Here is a 20,513-nt window from a genome sequence, read left to right on the forward strand (position 1 = left end):
TAATTTTTATATCCTACCATTTGTAATATGGTAAAGGTGACAGAAGAAGTGCGTAAGAATATTGAAGTTCGTTTAAAAGAGTCAGCTGAATTTCAGACACAGTTGGAAAAGAAGTTGATGGAAGTAGAGAAGGAAAAACAAGAACTTCAGGATGATAAAAGAAGAGCCATAGAGAGCATGGAACAACAGGTAAATAGGTTAACCATATTAATTTTTTTTTTTTTTTTTTTTTTACTTGCAAGGGTTTGAATTCTTTTAACTAAGTCATTAGTTGCCATTTAGTTCATCTCAACAGAAATTTATTGAACACATAGGCAAAATTTTAGTTTTATGTTTTACTCTTTTCTGTACCTCTATATACATTTCCCATTGAAATTTTTAGACTACTTTACAGAAATAGGTATCAGTGGTTTTGTTTAAAAGCCCCTACCTGAGACTTGACTTTTGCAAATGTTAGGGAATGGATATGGAGTTGCAAAACCGATTATATCAGGGTGTAAGCATTTTAAATTTAGCAGCAGTTTTTTGGGCTAATTGGATCTTAAAAAATGAGACTTCAATTTAATAACACTACAATACAGTATTTTCCAAGTAAGTTTGCAGTTAATTTTGGTTTTAATCTTGTTCTTTCTACTTAGTTATCTGAATTGAAGAAAACACTTTCTAGTGTTCAGAATGAAGTACAAGAAGCTCTTCAGAGAGCAAGCACAGCTTTAAGTAATGAGCAGCAAGCCAGACGTGACTGTCAGGAACAAGTAAGTATAGCCAATTATTGAGAAATGAGCTTTGATCCTAGAGAATGATTCTTGAAGTATATTTATGCATTATGAGAACTGGTGGATCTTACAAAAATTCAAGATAATTTCCACTTTTGTGGAACTTAGACAAGACAAATTGAAAAGTATAGATGAAGGCTAAAAATAAATACATAGGGCAATATTCATTAACAAAGCAATCTTGACAATGGGAAAATAAAAACAGGACTAGGAGACTAAAATTTGTACTTGGCTCTCATTTGCGAAAATTATTTTACTATTATCCTTCACTAGATCTGATTATAAAAAGAGATACAGTTGATTAGAGGCAACCTTTCCTAACAAAACAAGAACCTCTTGATAACATTGTTAATGCGTTACCAAGTTTGCGCAGATATCTATATACTATTTATAAAATGTTAAAAAAGTATCATTATTTTGAGTGTATGTATGTATGTGCACACAGTGTTGAAGCTTTTTATAATTTTTTTATGAACAGGAAATGATAAAACAATTCAGGAGTCAGAGTTACTAAAATGGTAGGATGGGATAGAAGTACATTTGAGCATATTGGTAATGTTCTTAAGTTGGGTGTCATGTTAATAGTTTTTCATTTGCTTACTATTCTTTATTGCCTATATATATGTAACATTTATATTGTTATTTTAAAATGTAATACAGAGAAGAAATGCTTCAAAGTAAATTTCATTAAAATCAATGGATCTATAATTTAGTATTTATATAGCTGAGTTATGTTTAGCTTCTTATATCAAAAAGTTTGTCCAAATTGCTACAGTCTTCTAAGTTTCATTTCTGACAGTTTTATAATATTAAGTAACTAAAGCATTAACTTTTAATTATTTTCTTATTTTGCTACATTTAGATTGTCTTTACTTTTATTATTTAAAAAGTCCAATGTGTATCTTTGGACAAGCCCTAACTAGTTTTATGGATTTTTAATCTTTGTTATCAATTGGGTAATAATTTCTTACAGGCTAAAATAGCTGTGGAAGCTCAGAATAAGTATGAGAGAGAATTGATGCTGCATGCTGCTGATGTTGAAGCTCTACAAGCTGCGAAGGAGCAGGTTTCAAAAATGGCATCAGTCCGTCAGCATTTGGAAGAAACAACACAGAAAGCAGAATCACAGTTGTTGGAGTGTAAAGCATCTTGGGAGGAAAGAGAGAGAATGTTAAAGGTATTATTGTAAATCTGAATAGAATGTTCTGTCAAATTGAAAGAGTTGTTTTTTTATTTATTTTTTAATGTTTTGAGATGGAGCCTCGCTCTGTCACCCGTACTGGAGTGCAGTGGTGTGATATTGGGTCACTGCAATCTCTGCCTCCCGGGTTCAAGCAATTCTCCTGCCTCAGCCTCCCAAGTAGTCGGGATTACAGGCGTTAGCCACTGCACCTGGCCAAGTTGTTTTTTTAAAATGTGCATTGGAAAATCTGCTATTCTGATAGACTCTTGGCTTGCAGGATGAAGTTTCCAAATGTGTATGTCGCTGTGAAGATCTGGAGAAACAAAACAGATTACTTCATGATCAGATCGAAAAGTTAAGTGACAAGGTCGTTGCCTCTGTGAAGGAAGGTTTACAAGGTCCACTGAATGTATCTCTCAGTGAAGAAGGAAAATCTCAAGAACAAATTTTGGAAATTCTCAGGTAAATCATGTTCTTAACTGCTTCATTTCTGTGGTATAACAACTATGAAATGAAACTACAAATGCATAAATTAGAGAAAAAGACTATACATGATTTTGATATAAAGTTCATTCTTTTATTTGTCAAAAAACTCATAACTTTTAACATTTACACATATTAAACAAGTGACTTTAAAGTTGAATCTGATAGTAAGAACTAGAGCAGTTTTCTCTTGAAAAACTAAATGCCTTTCAGATCATTTTAGAGATAAACATTCTAAAGCCAGTGTCTATAGAAGAAAATAGAAATACATCTCCCATTATTATTTATTATTAATGAAAACGTGTAATAGTTATTAAAGTCAATGATTTTTGTCATCTTACCAAATTACCTACGTTTTGAAATGTTGGCTTTTTAAAATTCACGTAAAATTTTAATATCTGTATTTTTGTAGATTTATACGACGAGAAAAAGAAATTGCTGAAACTAGGTTTGAGGTGGCTCAGGTTGAGAGTCTGCGTTATCGACAAAGGGTTGAACTTTTAGAAAGAGAGCTGCAGGAACTGCAAGATAGTCTAAATGCTGAAAGGGAGAAAGTCCAGGTAGGTATACTAAGCTTTAAGAAAGCACTTGTTAAATCAAAAGAGAAGCACTCATTTATATCTCTACCATTTAACGTAACGTAAAATTTAACTTGAAGTAAGCGTTCTTCTAAAGTTGTAAATTCATTAAGCATTTGTTAAAGACTAATACAATATAGTGCTTAAAAATAAAGGCTCTGTAACCAAACTGTCTGGTTTCAGATTCTAGCTTCATCATTAGCTGTGGCCTTGGGTACGTTGTTTAACTTCCCTGTTCTTTGTTTCTTCATCTGCAATATTTGATAATAATGAGGATTAATTGAGTTTGTGCACATGAAGCATTTAGAAGCATGACTGGTATGTAGTGGGTGCTTAATAAATTCCAGCTATCTTAATTTATTATAGTTATGGTTTATACATGTGGATAGTCATTCTAGGATAAAGTGATTTAAACTGCTACAGAATATCTTTCTCACCCAAGGAGCAAAAAGTATTAAAAACTAACAACCAAAGGAAAAGAAGCTGTGGTAGTGAAATGGATGGTAATAACACAAGCTTGACTCCTTACCCGACACTACCACCCAAAGCTTATTGTTGAGTCACTTCATTCTTAGGAGCTACAGTAATATACCCCCACATCTAGAAGGAAGGAAATTAAGATCTTAAAACATTTACCTTCTTTTAACTGATGAGTAGTCAAAATGACTGTTAAGAAGAAACCATTGATCAGGGAAAAGTAAATAATGAAGTTTATGGGATTTATGTGTTCAGCAAAAGCTAAAGGTTCCAGAATTATATACTGTTTAATTCAAATGTATCTCACCGTGGAAATAATAGAGCCTCCAGTTCAATAGAGTTAATACTTGGAGGAAAAGGGACAGAATCAGAGTCTCTAACAAAGACTGCATATTGTTTCAGTCTTTTCTGCTTCGTTTTTTATTCCTTTGGGCTATAGAAAGTAAATACTAGAAAATGCCCTCCCATGAACAAGTTCACAGGGGGAAACCAACTCTTAAATACAGGAAGGAGAGAGTCAACAAGTAACATAGATTATATAAAAAATAATATAATGGGCCAGGCGTGGTGGCTCATGCCTGTAAACCCAGCACTTTGGGAGGCCGAGGCGGGTGGATCACCAGGTCAGGAGATTGAGACCATCCTGGCTAACACGGTGAAACCCCGTCTCTACTAAAAATACAAAAAAATTAGCTGGGCATGGTGGCGGGCACCTGTAGTCCCAGCTACTCGGGAGGCTGAGGCAGGAGAATGGCGTAAACCCGGGAGGAGGAGCTTGTAGTGAGCCAAGATCACACCACTGGACTCCAATCTGGGCAACAGAGCGAGACTCTGTCTCAAAAAAAAAAAATAATAATAATGTAATGTCTGTGTAAGCATGAACAGTGTAGCATGGCAACCATGAAATATGCTATAGCTTTAAAAATAGTGGGGGAAGAAAGTAATACCAAGTGCAGAAGATGGATAATTATAACCTATGAGAAGGAAAAAATTCTTCACAGATAATTCAGTAAAATTTCTCATAGCCAAAGTGATAAAACAATGGATCAAAATGAAGAGAGATTTCTGAACAAGAGGGAATAAACTGAGGATTAGAATAACATTTTAGAACTAATGAATTTAGTGCAGCAAGGAAAAAAGATACAGAAAAGTAAATAGAGATTTGGATTAATGTTTTTACCTAATGTTAATACTTTGTTGGTGGGATTTGTAGCGTCTTTTCACTTTTATCTTTGTAATTCTTGTATTTGTTTAAAGTCTGCAGTTAGTATGCCTCACAGAAAAGTAAATGTGAACTTTCAAAAATTTTAGTTCTAAAAGTTGAAACTTAAATCCTCTTTACTTTGTCATAGGGAGGATTTGAGCTCATAGGAACAGGTAGACTTTCAACTATTGTTAGATGTTGGTATGTATATTTATTTGAAATGTTTAGGTAACTGCAAAAACAATGGCTCAGCATGAAGAACTGATGAAGAAAACTGAAACAATGAATGTAGTTATGGAGACCAATAAAATGCTAAGAGAAGAAAAGGAGAGACTAGAACAGGATCTACAGCAAATGCAAGCAAAGGTTTGTTCCTTGGTTATCAAGAGTGGAAGCATGTTATTTTTAATAATAAATGAATTTTTACATTTGTTGTTAAATATTGGCATGATTTTTAGGTGAGGAAACTGGAGTTAGATATTTTACCCTTACAAGAAGCAAATGCTGAGCTGAGTGAGAAAAGCGGTATGTTGCAGGCAGAGAAGAAGCTGTTAGAAGAGGATGTCAAACGTTGGAAAGCACGTAACCAGGTAAATGCAGTTAAAACTCTTCCAAAACATGGAAACACGTGTTTTTAATAATAGGGGAAACTTAGGGGAAAAAAATATTTGAGGAACTAGTGAAAATTATTGTGTTTATTAGTGAAAGTCTATTATGTTATTAATACATGTAAATACATGACAGATGTTAAACTTATAACCCAATTTATAAAAAATTTTGGTTACATTATATATATTTCTAAAAAGCAGTTATTTTCCATAATTTTAAAGTTTTAGGCTTTCATTTTATCTCTAAAATATTTTTATACATGAAAATAGAAATCTGAGGCCAGACATGGTGGCTCATGCCTGTAATCCCAGCACTTTTGGAGGCCAAGATGGGAGGATTGCTTGAGCCCAGAAGTTTGAGACCAGCCTGGGCAATGTAGTGAGACTCCATCTCTACAAAAAGTTAAAAATTAGCTGGGCATAGTGGTACATGCCTGTAGTCCCATCTACTTGGGAGGCTGAGGTCAGAAGATTACTTGAGCCCAGGAGGTCGAAGCTGCAGTGAGTTGTGATCATGCTACTGCATGCTAGCCTGGGTGAGAGAGGGAGACCCTGTTTCAAAAAAAAAGCAAAATAGGAATCTGTATAATTTATTGAATTTATTAAAGCACTTTAAAAAGACTTGTTCACTGGAACGTTTTTAGGGAGATGAAACCATGTAACATACTGTGGTTTGAAACTCCAGCCCTTTATTCAAACAAAAGGTTAGAAATCTGCCTTGCATGTATTATTTATATGACTTGGGAGAGTTTCTTAACCTCTTGAAGCTTTAGTTTTCCCTTATCACCTTTCATGTGATAAAAATTTAACAAATGTGAAGCACATTACCTGGCATCTACAGAAGGTTTGTGTGTTTAACTTGTAATGCATTGTCTATAATTTTTTTCTTGTGTCACTTCAATGAAATTAGGTACTTAATATTGAAAGTTTTGATTCTTCAGATCCCTGTATTTGGCTTCATTGTAACTAATATGAAATGTTTATTCACAAATATGAAAAAATAATGAGCATTTAATGACATTTGATTTTTTTTTTTTTCCTCCTGTATTTTGGGTAGACTTCTTAGCCAACCAAGCCAAAGCTTAGTTTGATCTTAGTATCTTGTAGTTCCATGCTTGATTACTTTACATGCAGGACACCTAATGTAAACATAATCAGATATTCTGCCATTTTATTATAGCACATTTGTTTCATAAAACCTAAAAAAATCAAGTATGCATTTTTGTTATTCTAGCATCTAGTAAGTCAACAGAAAGATCCAGATACAGAAGAATATCGGAAGCTCCTTTCTGAAAAGGAAGTTCATACTAAGCGTATTCAACAATTGACAGAAGAAATTGGTAGACTTAAAGCTGAAATTGCAAGGTATATGGAAAGAAGCCTTAAATCATTTATAATATATAAAATCTTAAAGAAGTTTATTTTACTTATTTACATGACTCCCCAAGTGCCTGCCTCCTGGTTTTAGAAAGAATGGAAAGTGCTAGAGCACCTATATCTGACTTCCATCTACTTTGTAGAGTCAAGCAGTGATTTAATATTATGCCTTTGTATATAAAATATATATGAGACTATCCTCATAATTATTTCTCTATATTTTATTTTTTAAAGAGCTACTCAGTGGAAGTCTAAAGCTAAATTTACAGCTATCAAAAACTTACAAGGAGGTTTTTTTTTCTTTTGGTTAGCTTTTATTTGTGACTCTATAAGGGAAGTGGGTTTTATTACTTTGGCTTTTGTGTTCCTTTTTGTGGAGAACAGTGTTTCCCTCTGTTGCCCAGGCTGGTCTCAAACTCCTGGGCTCAAGCTGTCCTCCCACTTCTGCCTCCCTAAGCGCTGGGATTACAGGCATGAGCAATCATGCCTGGCCAAGGGAAGCTTGGAAGTCTAATTTTTTCTCACATGAACTAATAGCAAAGTATTGCCCCCTTAAAATTAAGAAATTAAATGTTAAAATTAATGTTTCTGGTTTACCTTTTGTAAGCTTTAGTGTAATTTGTCCATATCATGGTCCCATTTATATATTGCTTTACAACTTACAAATTTTTGTGATATATATACATACATTCTCTTTATAGCAATCATCTAGCATGTTAAGTGTGAGAGTTATATTTTAATCTTAAAAATGAGGAGCCTAAGATTCAAAAAGATTGACTACCTAATTCAGGCCATCTGATTTCAAGTTCAGTTCAGGATATAGTACAGGGGTTGGCAAACTATAGTCCATAGACCAAATGTGGCCCATGATTTGGTTTTGTACAGCCTATAAGCTAAGAATGATTTTTATATTTTTAAAGCATTGTTTAAGAAAAATGCAGCAAAGACTTTGTGGCTTGCAAAGCATAACGTTCTGTCCGGCCCTTTTACAGAAAAAATTTGACAATGCTCAATGTAGTAGAAAGATTGTAGGTTTTGCTCTTAAAGCAAGTCTGAATTAAAACCTGGGTACCATCACTTGATTTTAGTTTGTAAAATTGCGCATGTTACTTGACCATTGGTAGCTCTGTTTTTCTCATCTCTAAAATGTGCACGTAAACCTATGTAATAAGATCTTGCCGAAGGGCTGTAAATTTGTAAGGTCTTACCTTTGAAGTATATGGGTATTTTTTAGGATTTAAAAAAAAAAAAAAGTTATTAAAGCAGTATAACATAAAGTTACATTGAACTTCAGACTTTGAAAAGCGTCTCATATATTTAATCTTTCTTCTTTCCTCCATTTTTTAAAGATCAAATGCATCTTTCACTAACAACCAGAACTTAATTCAGAGTCTGAAGGAAGATCTAAATAAAGTAAGAACTGAAAAGGAAACCATCCAGAAGGACTTAGATGCCAAAATAATTGATATCCAAGAAAAAGTCAAAACTATTACTCAAGTTAAGAAAATTGGACGTAGGTACAAGACTCAATATGAAGAACTTAAAGCACAACAGGATAAGGTATTTTGAACAAGCTTGTCTTACAAAAAAAAATTAGGATGAATGTTACGAAATCTTATTTCTTTGTAATTTTGAATATTACTAGCTTTTAGATACTAAACTCGTGTAAGCATATATGATTATTTAAGATTAGTTCTTTAATATGTCTGAAAATGCATTATAAACGCACACATTTTGGTAAATACTAGATAGTTCAGTCTTCACCTTTCAAATACTCTCCATTTTCAAAGCTATGTTCCTATAACTCATTGCTAATTAGAATTGTGTATATTTAAAAATGATGACTAATCTGGTTTTGTATAGTTTTAAATAAATTGTTTATGTTAACCACCTATCAAAAAAATTCAGAAATCTTTATTATATTTATATTTTGAATCTAGATATTGTTTTTAATTCCTGAAGGTAAGAAATTTGTATGTTGAAAATTATATATTTCATGTTGGATTAGAAAATAAATATAAAGAAAAAAATTCACAATTACTACTCCTTTGTTTTAGCCACTATTGGTACATTAGTATCCCTTTTCATACATGTAAGCGACGTGTTTTTCCAAAGAAATAATATTATATGCTTATATTCTTTTGTATGCTTTTTTCACTTGATTCATTATCATGAAAATACAGTTAAGTGTTGAAAATTCAACTATAATGCATCATTTTGATTAGCTGTTTAGTATTCAGTTATGTGGAAAACCATAACTAGTTCCCCATTTTTGGAGATTACAGTTGTTTCATAGAAAATTCTGTTTTGAATACCTTCAGGGATAAAATTTCTTTGCAAAGCTGTGATTATTCTCTTAGACAAACTTGCAGAAATGGAATTACTGAATATAAATATGTAAGTGTATTATTACTGTTTGTTGTCTTAGGTTATGGAGACGTCGGCTCAGTCCTCTGGAGACCATCAGGAACAGCATGTTTCAGTCCAGGAAATGCAGGAACTCAAAGAAACGCTCAACCAAGCTGAAACAAAATCAAAATCACTCGAGAGTCAAGTAGAGAATCTGCAGAAGGTATGAGTGTGAGAACAGTCTGTTCCTAATTCTTTCCTGTTATGCACCTAAAGAAATATGTGTTAACTACTGACACTTTCTCTTACCATGTGGGAATGGATACATTTTATTCTTTTTACTTTGAATGGCTCATGTATGTAAGTAGTACCCAATCATCTTCAATTGTGCATTTAGTTGGTCTGACCACCATTTTTATACTTATACTTCCATTTAATCTTTTAAAAAGCAAATTAATGAGTTATACTTTAAGTTGCTATGACATACAGTTTATATTGAAATGATTGAATTCCATGGTGAATACTTTGTTTTCCTTTAAAGACATTATCTGAAAAAGAGACAGAAGCAAGAACTCTCCAGGAACAGACTGTGCAACTTCAGTCTGAACTTTCACGACTTCGTCAGGATCTTCAAGATAGAACCACACAGGAGGAGCAGCTCCGACAACAGATAACTGAAAAGGAAGAAAAAACCAGAAAGGCTATTGTAGCAGCAAAGTCAAAAATTGCACACTTAGCTGGTAAATATCTGTTTTGAGTTTGAACTTGGTAGTGAAAGTTGATTATGTGTTGCAGGCTTAAAACTAAATGGAATAGAAATAAAAGGTATCTACTATGAAGGGTGTTTGTGTGTGTGTGTGTGTGTGTGTGTGTGCGCGTGCTTTAAATATTAGGAATAATTAGTTGGACACAAAGAGCAATCCTAATTTTCAAGTGATGAGGATATCCTTGATATGATGAAATTTTTCTCAATTGTTGGCTGGCAATAGATAATGGAGTACTGCTATCCTTTTGCTTTCATGAATAACAATTCTATCTTGTGACAGAGATCCTTTGAGCCCAGACTGTGCTGTCTAGAAACTTTATGTAGACTGCATAAAGATCTTTACCAGCCCAGGGATTTTTTTGTGCCTCATTTGGTGGAGGGCCCCTCTAGCTCTTCAGGGAGAGTATCATGTCAAATTTATGAAGAACCTAGTTCTTCAAGGCTCAGGGCTTTATTCAGCCTTGCCTATCAGTCTGCTGAGTAGTTAAATAAAAAGTCAGTTGGATTTTGTTACAGGCATTTTTTTTAAATGATCTCTAAGACAATGTCCTAACAACTTAATTGATTTTAAAAGTTCTTGAATTATTTTTAAACAGTGCTGTAGATTATATGAAATAAAAATTTTGCAATTCATAGTAATGAATTGAATGATACATTGAAATATAAACGGGCTTCTGTTAACTAGGATCTTTAGCTTTTTGAGATTTTAGTTAGGAAAAAGTAAATTTTTATGTTGAAGTATATTTTATATTCTAGTAATAAGTTAAAACATGAATGTACTTAGAGCTTTGCTCATTGAGATGTATGGTGTATCATAACTAATGTAGATGTTATAGTAGTAGAATCTGATGTGACCATGTGCCAATTAAGTGCATAAATGCTGTTTTAAATGTTTGATTATAATATTAGTATAATCACCTGGTTACTTCTTTAGGTGTAAAAGATCAGCTAACTAAAGAAAATGAGGAGCTTAAACAAAGGAATGGAGCCTTAGATCAGCAGAAAGATGAATTGGATGTTCGTATTACTGCTCTAAAGTCCCAATATGAAGGTCGAATTAGTCGCTTGGAAAGAGAACTCAGGGAGCATCAAGAGAGACACCTTGAGCAGAGAGATGAGCCTCAAGAACCTTCTAATAAGGTGATTAGCTAATTCTTCTTAAGTAACAAATTGTTTTTCTTTGTACATTTTACTTGAAAGTGCTTGGTGATATAGGAGCCTTTGTGAGTGAATTTTGGCTAAAATTCAACATATTGCAGAGAGAATTAACAATAATGAAAATTTTTTTGTGGCATTTTTAGTGGACTCTTGTGGGCTAGGAACAACAATCAAGAGCTTTCTCTTTATAGGTCCCTGAACAGCAGAGACAGATCACATTGAAAACAACTCCAGCTTCTGGTGAAAGAGGAATGTGAGTTTTAGTTATTTCATAGTCTGTTATTTTTCTTTTAAAGCTCAGGGAATATCTAGTGATCTTTCTGTTTAGGAAGAAGAAATCTGTGTATTCTATTGTAAAAACATGCACTAAAGAGTTATTTTCTCTGCAGAACTGTATCGTGTATTTGCCAGCTTCTTTTCACCATACTTTCAGTCCTATCAGATGAAGCTTTGTGACAGAGAAAACGTCTCTCATCTTTTAGTTTATAGTTGGTTTCTGAGTTAGGCTGCTACTGATTTTCCCCGTGATGTTACATGATGACAGATAGAAAATGCTGGGCTGAGACTTGGGTTCAGCAATTCAACAGCTAGATACATTTTACATTGTCAGGATGCACCACTCTGGAGCATTCCCTGTGTAGTTTTTAATGCTTAAATTCAAAACAGCTTTAATAAGGCTCTGAAATATTTAGTGAACAAAAAATGGAGACCTGTACTCACTGTGTTTTTAAAAGTATTTGTGTAATAATTTGTTACTGATTATTCTTGCATTTTCTCCTCTATAAGTGCCAGCACATCAGACCCACCAACAGCCAATATCAAGCCAACTCCTGTTGTGTCTACTCCAAGTAAAGTGACAGCTGCAGCTATGGCTGGAAATAAGTCAACACCCAGGGCTAGTATCCGCCCAATGGTTACACCTGCAACTGTTACAAATCCCACTACTACCCCAACAGCTACAGTGATGCCCACTACACAAGTGGAATCACAGGAAGGTTAGTAAAATAATACAGATCTGATTAGACTGATTGCTTATTTAGATTTATTATGAGAAGATGACAGTAATTTCAAAGATAAATGAAGCATCCACTACAGCTGAAGTCACGTCATTGTAAAAATGGGTGTTTAATATTTGAAGGACATACTTCTAGGACCAAAATTTTCACTTGTAATGACAAAGAATATATGAAATCCACTTTGGAAAATCATACTGAATTACTGGCTCAACCCAACATGGCTTTCTCACTGAAACTGACCATTTCATTGCTTTCTTCAATTTTTTCCCATGACACTCTGTTACTCATTACAGCAATTACAACTTTGTATTTTATTCTGTGGTATACATGCTTTTTACTCCACTACATTGAGCTCCTGAAGGGCAAAAATCTTGGCTTCTTATTGTTTAATCCCTTTACCTAACTCCACAGTAGGTGTTCAGTAAAACTTTGCTACCTGCATATTTCCTTAGATTCTTATCTTGACAAATGTTAGAATTCAGTAAATTATTCAAGTATTTCTGTGCTATGAAAGTAGAGAATGTTTTATTTCAGCTACATCCAATAAACTAAATATATTACTAATTAAATTTACTGTTATATCAATTAAAAACAAAATGATGCTTAATGAAAAATTCTAATTTTACTTTGAGCTTAATTTCATTAATTTTATTCAACAGTAATTTAAATGAATAGATGCAAAATCAGTTACAGATATTTATTCAGGCAACATTTTATTGCATGCTACCATATCAATTACATAGGGAACATAAAAATGTGTAATACATTACCTTTACCCACAATGTATTTGTCTACCAAGTGCCAAGAGAATCTGTGTGAAAGGTGACATGTACCACAGAAAAAGAAGGATAATTTCAGCTTCAATAAAAGTAGAAGGCTTATATTCAGCATTATAATTATTTTTCAGCCATGCAGTCAGAAGGGCCTGTGGAACATGTTCCAGTTTTTGGAAGCACAAGTGGATCCGTTCGTTCTACTAGTCCTAATGTCCAGCCTTCTATCTCTCAACCTATTTTAACTGTTCAGCAACAAACACAGGCTACAGCTTTTGTGCAACCCACTCAACAGAGTCATCCTCAGATTGAGCCTGCCAATCAAGAGTTATCTTCAAACATAGTAGAGGTTGTTCAGAGTTCACCAGTTGAGCGGCCTTCTACTTCCACAGCAGTATTTGGCACAGGTAAAATTAATTTTAAAATGAAGTCAGAGTAGACCTATGCATTTATAAGATCTTGAGTATATCTTGAGTATATATATTTTGAGTATTCTTCGTACAAATGAAGTTAGAATAGACCTACGCAATTATAATATCTTGGATATAATACGTATCACAGGTATTCTTTGTGCATACTTGCTTCCTACCGGGAATTAGAATGAATGAATATATTACTAACATTTTATTTCATGTTTACTACTGAATATGACTATTTTAAATCAGTTGTTTGTCATTAAGATTATTCTCCCCCTCCAGTTATTTTTTTTTACTGGTTTTACATATTAACGCAAAATATAGTGTATATAATTTAACGGAGGTCCTGAGGACTAAAAGACACCTAAGATAAGACTGAATACTGATTTACATACAGTGTACATTTTTTCTTATTCAAGGAGTCCTGAGTTTATAGAAGGTCCCATGTAAACTTTGTAGATAACAACATATTAGTACAATCTCAGTGAATTAGATATATTGTAAAAATTGGCTGGCTTTATTAAGCAAAGCTTGGGTTGGTATAAAAACATTGACTCAGAGCATAAGTTGCTCTTTGTTTACCCATAGCTTAGCAGAAACAAATTATGTTGATGGACATTGATCTAGGAGTTGATTGATTGTATTTTAGTAATCTGTACAATTAAATGTTTACTGTGTTCTCCTTTCGTTAAGTGACCGTATTGGGTAAATTATCTTTATCTAAATTGAGTTATTATCATGCTCTAATTCAAGATTTATGTAATTTCAAAGTTTCGGCTACCCCCAGTTCTTCTTTGCCGAAGCGTACACGTGAAGAGGAAGAGGATAGCACCATAGAAGCATCAGACCAAGTCTCTGATGATACAGTGGAAATGCCTCTTCCAAAGAAGTTGAAAAGTGTTACACCTGTAGGAACTGAGGTGCGTAAAGTTCTTTCTGTCTATTTTAACTTTTTCCAGTAGAGTTAAGGTACTTTTTTCAGTTATAGCCTAAAGAAAATTAACCTTTTGGGGCCAAAATGTATTATCTGGAAAACACTTTTATTGAACTTTCTACGAAGATTCCACTGACAACCCAGGTATTATTACCAACAGTGTTTTTTATATTCTTGCATATCTTTAATTGAATTTGTTTCTATTTCAATAAAAAAACACAGTCATAAAAACATAAGTTGAATTTCATCTCAAAGTTTCGAAGTCTCATGGACATAAACTGTTACCTGCTATCTTTTTCTAAGATTAGCCAAAATTATATTCCTTTTTGTTGTTAAAATTAAATCGTAATGAAGCAGGTTTCAAATCAAACATTAAGGCTACTAAATTAATTGTATTAGCGCGTATTAATGTTCATAAACCTTACTTTGTGTATACTGAGGAAGAATGTGATTATAATTTTTAAATAAAATTTTCTTATTTTTCTATAGTTTCATAAAATTATAGATTTGAAGGGTTTTTTCAAATGAGAGAACTAACAAAAACAGGTAACCCTTCATCTACTACACTGATATGGTTAATATATTAGTGTATTATGATACAGGAAGAAGTTATGGCAGAAGAAAGTACTGATGGAGAGGTAGAGACTCAGGTATATAACCAGGATTCTCAAGATTCCATTGGAGAAGTAAGTAAAAACATACCTAAAGTAGCAAACTGTTGCTTTTCGTGAATGAAATTAGCTTTGACAAATTGAAACATTATTTGGTCTTTTTTTTTTTAACTTGTTCTTATTATATTTAATGAAATACTACTAGAATTAATCATTGCAGAGTCTGTTTTCTTTTACTCCTATGAGTATAGTGTACTGCCTTCTAAACATATTAAAGAAATGTTTTTGTTCATATATAGCACAGATTTCCAGATTTTTTAGAGTTGTGAGCCAAGATTTTTCACTATTTTAATTACATGGAATACAAGAGTGCTGGTTGCATCTTGAGTTAATTTATAGTGCCCCATTTGCTGGTTCTCTCTTACTCCCCTGTATTATTTCCCTTACAGAATTAAAGTAATCCATAAAAGGAAATGGATTTATGCACCTCTTCATTTTTTGATCTTTCATTGAGGTTCCTCTAGAGCAGTTTTAGTAGCGGAGAGAATATAGACCCTGAAGTTACAAAGCATGAGGTGTCATTCCTAGCTCCACCACTAGGAAGCTTTGTGACTGTAAGCATGTCATTAATTCCCTGCATTGTCTCATTTGTCAAAAAATATAATTTTTAGGATTGTAAAATACCTAAAGTAGTACCTGCCACATATTAGGCACTCAGAATATTATTACTTTCCTTTCTACCTTCTGTCCCACAAAACAAGAATTCATATTGTCATTGAGAAGACCACCAGGGTGGCTAAATAGTGTTTAATAGAAAGGGGAGCTTTATTAGTGATATCATTTTGCTAATGAGGGAGAAATAGTCTCCAGCATGGACCAAAGGTGTTCTGTCTTCACACAGGGCAGGGACAGGTGTGGTTTTATACCTCACAGGGTCCTTATTACACAATAGAGTCATACATATTCAGCAGGTTTTGGGGAAACGCTATACATATTTATGAGGGGAACTGAGCATATGCACAGTAGGTAAATATATATAATATACATCCCATGTTCACTTTGGGGCAGGGTTTTAGCACGAAAATGAGCTGGAATTTGGCTCTTTACGTGAAGAGTGAACAAAAGGTGAACTACAGGACACAAAGACAGTTTGTGCACAGCCTCTTTAAGCAGGTTGAAACTAGCTTAAAGTGTCTGCAGTTGCTTGCCAGTGCTCTCTACAGCCAGAGTTGTAGTGGTCTGGATTGTAAATCAGAGATGGGAGTCTGATAACTTGCCCAATAGCTCCAGTTAGAGGAGTTTAGCACAGGCCTATCTTTTTTTTATTGTAACCATACGAATTTAGAAATTTACCATGCCAGCCAGGCCCTGAACCCTTGACCTACGGGTAACTTTTGTTTCCTTAACCTTAGGGTTTGTCTTAGTTGACAAAATGGCATCTATTTTGGTCTCTCAAAACACAATATATGATAGTAATTAAATATCAATATTTATCACAGAACTCATTACTATATGCCAAATGTTGATCTAAGAAATTTTTATTTATTAACTAATTTAATCTTCATTTTACCTCATAGTTACAGAAACTGATACCCAGATAAAGTAGTGTACCGAAGTTCACATAGCATTGGAGCTCAGATTCAAACCCAGCCTGTGTAGTTTTCAACTGTCCTAAGCTTGAAACAGTACTTTTCTCTGGATGAACTTTCTGGATCATCTTATGCTATAATTATTTTATCATGTAAAATTAAGGAATTGTCTCAAGCTAACCATAAATAGCCATATCACAAGTAAATTTTAGTTTCTTAGCTGCATTAATTTTGTAAGTTAATTTTACCAGCTTTCTTTGACTGAAAACACTAAACTAAATCTTCAGATGATTATGTAGTACAGGTTGAACATCCCTAATTTGAAAATTCAAAACTTTTTAGGTGCCAACATTGCAAGCCACATGTGTAATGTTCCACACCTGACCTCGTGTGATGGGCCACAGTCAAAACAGAACTTCATTTTATACACAAAACTATTAAAAATACTGTGTCAGATTAACTTCAGGCTGTGTGTATAAGGTGTATATGAAACATAAATGAATTTTGCATTTATGCTTGGATCTTATAGATATCTCATTATGGATATGCAAATATTCCAAAATCTTAAAAAATCCAAAATCTGAAACACTTCTAGACCCAAGCATTTTAAATAAGTTATTCAGAGCATACTATAAATGATATCTTTTTCATCTGTCCTTCAGAGAGCATTGTTTCTGAAGAACATAACAATTTGAAAATAATAAGATACGAATTTCTGCCTTCTTGTCAGACTTCGTTAAATTGTACTGAAATCTTCTGCAAAAGCTTTTTCTTGAAATTGGCAAAATTGTCTGTGATTCCAAAATACCATTTGGATTTTTATTCCACCCCTCTAGCATTGTCTACTGAATGTGTAACAGTTCATTTTTCTGATTTTCTGACAGTGAAGCAGATGTTCTTTACAAGTGTTGCTTTTTCTGAAATAAGCATGTCACTTTGAGGCATTTTTTAAATTATACCATGACTTACTCATTTTTTCCATTATGGCATATGTAATTTTTTATGAGTGTCTTAGTTTAAAAGATTTTGTTGCTGGCTTGTATAAAAAATTGATCTTAGTGAGTGCTTAAGCCAAAAAGACATTTAACTTTTGATAGTAAATATTATAAATGAAGTTAAAATAATAGTTCATTTCAGTAGTTAACAAAAATAGAATTGTGGAAATAGATTGAGCAAGGAATTATTTAGTATCTGATATATTTATTTTGGTTTGAAGGCTTGTAATAATTGGAGTTTTGGGGAGGGAAGAAGTTCTTTGTAAAAAGACAATGATAATAACTTATATATTCAGTGTTTTTCTTTGTAAAAAGACAATGGTAATAGCTTATTTATTCACTGCATTTGCAAATTAGTTCTAGTTTGGGAAAACCTTCTCTTTAAACATTGCAGACCCATGAGTATTTTTTTTTTCTTTTCTGACTTTGGTCTGCAGCTGTATTGTGCACTAACCGCACTGGCCATTGAGCAACTGAAATACGGCTGTCCAAATTGATACAAATATAAAATATACATCAGATTTTTGAAGACTTAGTAGAAATTTTAAAATGTGAAATATCTGGTTAATAATTTTTACATTGATTACATGTTGAAATAATATTTTGGATATATTGGTTAAGTATATTATTAATCACCTGTTTTTAAGTGGCTACTAAGAAATTTAAAATTACATGACATATTCCTGTCTCACAGCACTGATATATGATATCACACTAGTAGTTTTGAATGCACAAATATTTGTTTATATTTTTTTCTCTTTTTCTTATTGGAGTATTAACCAATAAGATTTATGATAATTCTTCTATAGGAAGACATTAAGGAAACTCAAAGGTTCATCTTCTTTCTTCAAAAATACTTGAAATACCATTTTTTAAGTTAAATGTAGCTGGCTGAGGTAGCTCACACCTGTAATCCCAGTACTTTGAGAGGCCAAGGTGGGCAGATCACTTGAAGTCAGGAGTTCGAGACCAGCCTGGCCAACATGGTGAAACCCTGTCTCTAATAAAAATACAAAAAATTAGCCAGACGTCGGGGGGTGGTGCCTATAGTCCCAGCTACTCAGGAGGCTGAGGAAAGAGAATCGCTTGAACCCAGCGGGGCGGAGGTTTCAGTGAGCTGAGGTAGCACCATTGCACTCCAGCCAGGGTGACAAGAGCGAGACTCTGTCTCAAAAAAAAAAAAAAATTAAATTAAATTAAATGCTGCTAGTCCATAAGTACTCATTATTCTTCACTTTGACCTATAATAATACCTCGCATATAGTTTTAGGTATGTTTATAGGGCTCTTAATTCTTTTTTAACTTTTTTATTTTTAAAGGGAGTTACCCAGGGAGATTATACACCTATGGAAGACAGTGAAGAAACCTCTCAGTCTCTACAAATAGATCTTGGGCCACTTCAATCAGATCAGCAGACAACAACTTCATCCCAGGATGGTCAAGGCAAAGGAGATGATGTCATTGTAATTGACAGTGATGATGAAGAAGAGGATGATGATGAAAATGATGGAGAACATGAGGTAAATTTGATTTGAAATCATCTAGTGTTTTTAAACTATTGGATGAAAGTGCTCAAATCCTTGGGATACTAATGCATTGGCTGTAAATTCTGGTTCCCAGTCAGCTTAAATAGATTATTATATTGTTTTTCTTCTATCTTAATTAGTTCAGAAATCAACATTTTATAATGAAAATTAGTGTAGAGCCAGTGATGGAATGCCCATTTTTAAAATTTTGTTTCATTTTGTTTTTTTGATGATTGATGAGTCTTTTAGGATTTGTTCTCAATTAGACCTTATTTTAAGTCTTACTGATAAGTGACTGTATGGCTTTAAATATAAGTGCTATGGTTTCTGGAGATAAAAAGAAGAAACAAGAATTGTTTTTGTTTCCTCTTGGAGCCCCATAGTTCATTTTTGTCATTTTTTTATATATAAAGTGTATTTTATATATATAAGGTCAAATTGTGTGTTTTATTTTGGGGTTTAATCCTATACTGACAGCTTCTCATTTTAGATTAATAAAGCAATATTTTTTTAAAAGCTCCTGGTATAGTGTAATTTTATCATTTTGTTCAACTCCACCTGTTTAAATTTAGAATTAAACTGGACCACTTGACATTTTGCTGACACCTGAGGTCTATATTATCTTTGAGCAATCTCTTGCAAACAGTTAGAATTCAGAATTGATCATTATTGCACTAATTCCAGTAAGTATCACAGTGGTGATATTTGGTGCTGCTGTACTAATCCCATACAACTCTCAGGACAATTCCTATCTTCTGATTAATGAGTCACTTAAATTTCTAAGTGTGGCATCTAGACATGCAGAGCATGTGGGCCATATTCTAAACTTTTATTTATGCCTGGGGAACTTTCTACTAGGATTATGAAGAGGATGAGGAAGATGATGATGATGATGAAGATGACACAGGGATGGGAGACGAGGGTGAAGATAGTAATGAAGGAACTGGTAGTGCCGATGGCAATGATGGTTATGAAGCTGATGATGCTGAGGTAACTGGCTAGAATTTTGACCATTCACAGTTCTTTCTAAGAGCTTTCTTTAACTTGCTGTTTTCCAAGGATATAGAAAGGCTTATGAAATTCACTAAAACCTTTGGGGGTTTTGTTCATTTGTTTTGTTTTTTGTTGTTATGGTTACTTATTTGTTTTTATTGTGTTGTGGTTTGGTTTGGTTAATTATTCTGTCCGGTTTTTTTTTTTAACATATTTATTTTATTTGAGCATTATGTTATCACGTTTTGTTTTTAGGGTGGTGATGGGACTGATCCAGGTACAGAAACAGAAGAAAGTATGGGTGGAGGTGAAGGTAATCAAAGAGCTGCTGATTCTCAAAACAGTGGTGAGATTTTTATTAGCCTTTTTTGAATTGAATATCTCTGGTATTTTCTAAACTAGAATTGCACTTAATTATAATATATAAATTTATTTAGCGAATTGGTAAAAAGAGTTTGGCCCCTGTTCTAGCTTTGTGACTGTTGTGCTCTCATAAAAAGTCTACTATATTTATGATTGTTAGGTGCTGTCATTGTACTCTTTTCTGCCTCATTGGACTGCTGTAAGATGCAAACATTTTGTAACCCTTACGGTATTATAAATGCTATATGCTGCCATTAAGAGGAAAAATTAAATTAGGGACTACTTGTAACAGCAGTTCACAACCAGAGGAGGTCAGTCTAATCAAGCTGCATGCTTCA

General features: G+C 33.4%; 1 protein-coding gene across 1 annotated transcript in view; it reads left to right on the forward strand.

The window, feature by feature from the left end:
• The window catches only part of TPR (translocated promoter region, nuclear basket protein), a 61,482-nt gene that overhangs the window by 29,398 nt on the left and 11,571 nt on the right, over nt 1–20,513 (forward strand). The window contains exons 24-43 of the mRNA XM_054450852.2: nt 37–189; nt 639–755; nt 1,750–1,953; nt 2,237–2,421; nt 2,855–3,002; nt 4,930–5,067; nt 5,160–5,291; nt 6,544–6,674; nt 8,036–8,246; nt 9,115–9,258; nt 9,577–9,775; nt 10,736–10,941; nt 11,151–11,212; nt 11,746–11,954; nt 12,883–13,155; nt 13,936–14,084; nt 14,701–14,784; nt 18,613–18,813; nt 19,678–19,809; nt 20,068–20,158. Of these exons, the coding sequence (XP_054306827.1) occupies nt 37–189; nt 639–755; nt 1,750–1,953; nt 2,237–2,421; nt 2,855–3,002; nt 4,930–5,067; nt 5,160–5,291; nt 6,544–6,674; nt 8,036–8,246; nt 9,115–9,258; nt 9,577–9,775; nt 10,736–10,941; nt 11,151–11,212; nt 11,746–11,954; nt 12,883–13,155; nt 13,936–14,084; nt 14,701–14,784; nt 18,613–18,813; nt 19,678–19,809; nt 20,068–20,158 (3,169 nt within the window). The remainder of the gene's footprint in view (nt 1–36; nt 190–638; nt 756–1,749; nt 1,954–2,236; nt 2,422–2,854; nt 3,003–4,929; nt 5,068–5,159; nt 5,292–6,543; nt 6,675–8,035; nt 8,247–9,114; nt 9,259–9,576; nt 9,776–10,735; nt 10,942–11,150; nt 11,213–11,745; nt 11,955–12,882; nt 13,156–13,935; nt 14,085–14,700; nt 14,785–18,612; nt 18,814–19,677; nt 19,810–20,067; nt 20,159–20,513) is intronic.

Source organism: Pongo pygmaeus, chromosome 1, assembly GCF_028885625.2.
Source record: "Pongo pygmaeus isolate AG05252 chromosome 1, NHGRI_mPonPyg2-v2.0_pri, whole genome shotgun sequence".
Lineage (NCBI taxonomy): Eukaryota > Metazoa > Chordata > Mammalia > Primates > Hominidae > Pongo > Pongo pygmaeus.